Here is a 2941-nt window from a genome sequence, read left to right on the forward strand (position 1 = left end):
TTATCATCCAATGAGGCACATGTAATGGTTCTAATGGACTTGAAGTGTTAGCCTCGGGAACAACACCTACAAACTTTGCTATGGGTTTGACCACACTCCATAGGTTCTTCATTCGATAACCTCTAGCCAAAGTGTAAAGCCATACCCCTTAAGTTTTTAGGTGCCTTCTCTTTTGTGGGATAGACATGGAGACTCAAAGGGCATAGGAACAACGGGCACATGCTGTTCTGAGCCCTTGCAAAGACCTGACGTTTTCGATGTGTTTAGTGAGATTGCATGTAAACATCAAAATAAAACCTTCCCTACATGTCAAACAACTGTTCCCAAATTGTAGAGATTCTAAAGGATAGACATGCCCTACACGTGAAAAAACCCAGGCCACCATTCTATTGGATAAAATCAGGCATTAGAAAGACTGAATATTGGCACCATCAACATAGCCTTGGTCAATTTTACATGTGCATTGAAGAAGCAAAAAGAAAAACTGGTGAGAGAGAGAGAGAGAGAGAGAGAGAGAGAGAGAGAGAGAGAGAGAGAGAGAGAGAGAGAGAGAGAGAGAGAGAGTTGACATAGTCATCAATACAACCAATGAGATCAATCCATGCACCTGACATTGAAGTACTAACAAATGTATTGTACTACTTTTGGGAGCTGCAAAAAAACACGTCCACATATTTTAAACAACACTATCATTCTCCAATCCGGCAGTTACAACATCATCACTCTGTTAAACCTCTCATAGAGGAAAAACCACCTTACTTCTCTAAGCATAAATGTTGAGGTATCAAGTGCCACATTGAGCATCTATAGGAAGGCAAACCAAAGAATGCTCAGTCAAGACCTTGTGCCCCTATCCTCACAAATCAGAACAATGCAAGTCTAGGAAAACCACAAGTCCTGAATGCCAGGATCATAAATAGGTACACATCCCGAAAAAACCCATTCAGCAACAAGCTGAAGGAAATAATATCAACAGCAAGCATTCACAGTCGTAAGCTCCACATTGCCATTTCAAATGAAATACATTTGGACTAACAGGGGGAAAAAAAAACTCACGCCCCACCTTGTACTTCAGCATTGCGGAAAGATCAAACTAAGTCTACAGTTTTGCAACCTCAAAATCAAACTAGAGGCATTTTGATTGCCACCAACTGTTGAAGGTATTTTTGAACCCTGAAACAACAGCGTTCACAATCACCTCTTCAAACCCCATTGACACATAATTGTTGAAGACGCAAGCTTATTAAAAACAGTAAAAAAGACAAAAATTTGATAAATCTGAATAAGGCTTTTCTCGCGGATCCACCGGTTGAATGATACAATATCACATGATTGAGTTAATTGGAAGAGCATCCAAAAAGTGGGATTCAATCAGAAGGGAGCATATATTACTGTGAACTTATCGATAGGACTTTGCTTGCAATTACAGCCCAAGGTAGCCTCTTCAGAGATAGCATGCCGTTGGAGAAGATTCTCATGACAAAATTTGTAAAGAATGGTGCACATGAGAGCAGGAATGTATGATCAGACCATTTAGAAGTCCAAGCCATGCTCCCGAGCTGAATCCGCGAGTGCTTTGATACAACCATGGTACACAAAACCGCCTCGATCAAAAGCTACTTTTAATATGCCTTTGGCAAGACAGGATTTTGCAATCTCCTTGCCTATTTTCTTGGCAACATCCTAATGCATTGAGCAGACAGAACAAATTAACAGAAAAGAACCTTGTACAAATTCATCAAAATGGACTCATTCTTGCAACTTTTCAAAACTCAAGCGATTGAGCACTTACAATTGTAGGTCCTGCCGTAAGGTTAAGTTCATCTCGAAGAGACTTGTGGATGGTAGAGGTAGAGACTAGGGTACAGCCCTTGGTGTCGTCAATGACCTGGGCATACATGTGCTGGTTCGACCGAAACACTACAAGGCAGGGCCTCTCTGTTGTTCCACTAAGCTTCACAATGCAAAAGTTTCTCCAACATAGTTAGCCAAATGCATGCCCATCACCAACCAGAACCACCTTCTCATGTTTGGATCACATGATAGCACACTGAGCAGACATACGGGTATAGACATTTTTCAAGTAGATTCATTGTGAGCGTCTGTGTGTGTGTGAGGCAATCGAGGGTTTGCAGGAGGAAGGTACACAGGAGGATCTGCAAGAGTATGGCTGCATTTAGTGAAGCGCAGGAGCCTGAAGAGACGTCTGGAAAGGTTGCAAAAAACCAAGGTGATGGAACTGTTGAGCTCTGACAAGCCCCAACCCGTCTTCTGCGTTCCGCCTCGCGACTCCAATCTCCCATCTCGTGAAGTCACGTGGTTCAGCTGCAGCTGCAGACGGCTCCAAGCCGATTTTCGCACGCCTTCTCACCTCAAAAATTGTTGCCGTCCACATGGACGCCATCCGTGAAAGGACGTCTTAGCTAGCCCAACACTATGGCCTTTCTTTAGCAGGCCAATAATGTCTATGAGAAGCTCCAAATCTTCAATGCTTTGCAACATCTATTAAAAGGTCATGTCATGTATTACTTTGAAAAATGTGATAGGCTATAGCCTACATGTAGGAAGAGATTAGTGGAACACTTGGAAGACAAGATAGCCCTATGAGAATATAGACGATGTTTCCTTGGCCACAACAACACGCGGGTCACATACTAGTATACCCTAATTTGCCAAAGTCCATCGAATGGCCCTCATGTTCCCAACCGACAATCCCCTCCCAAGTCACCCGGGTCAAATAGAGAGGAGGGAGGACCCTTGCAGCTTGGGTGACTATAGTCCGGCATTACATCACTCGCTACCTTTTTTGCCATTGAAGGTCAATGGATATTTGTGGAACGGCCTTTTTTTCCTAGGAGAGCGAGTTTACTTCTGTGGCAAGATCTGCGTGATTGCGTAATGTTGGGCCAGTAGATTGATGGGGGCCCTCTTGGGCCCCTAC

The 2941-nt window shown here is 43.4% G+C and overlaps 1 protein-coding gene across 1 annotated transcript; it reads right to left on the reverse strand.

The window, feature by feature from the left end:
- Positions 1 to 1449: 1449 nt before the first annotated feature.
- On the reverse strand, positions 1450 to 1936 carry LOC147432866 (large ribosomal subunit protein uL18c-like). Its single transcript, XM_086491670.1, has 2 exons — positions 1793 to 1936; positions 1450 to 1683 (listed from the first exon to the last, which is right to left on the reverse strand). The coding sequence occupies exons 1-2, from the start codon at positions 1898 to 1900 to the stop codon at positions 1534 to 1536; spliced, it is 258 nt and encodes an 85-aa protein (XP_086347796.1). The 5' UTR covers positions 1901 to 1936; the 3' UTR covers positions 1450 to 1533.
- Positions 1937 to 2941: the final 1005 nt, after the last annotated feature.

Source organism: Adiantum capillus-veneris, chromosome 20, assembly GCF_014529385.1.
Source record: "Adiantum capillus-veneris isolate H3 chromosome 20, ASM1452938v2, whole genome shotgun sequence".
Taxonomy (NCBI): Eukaryota; Viridiplantae; Streptophyta; class Polypodiopsida; order Polypodiales; family Pteridaceae; genus Adiantum; species Adiantum capillus-veneris.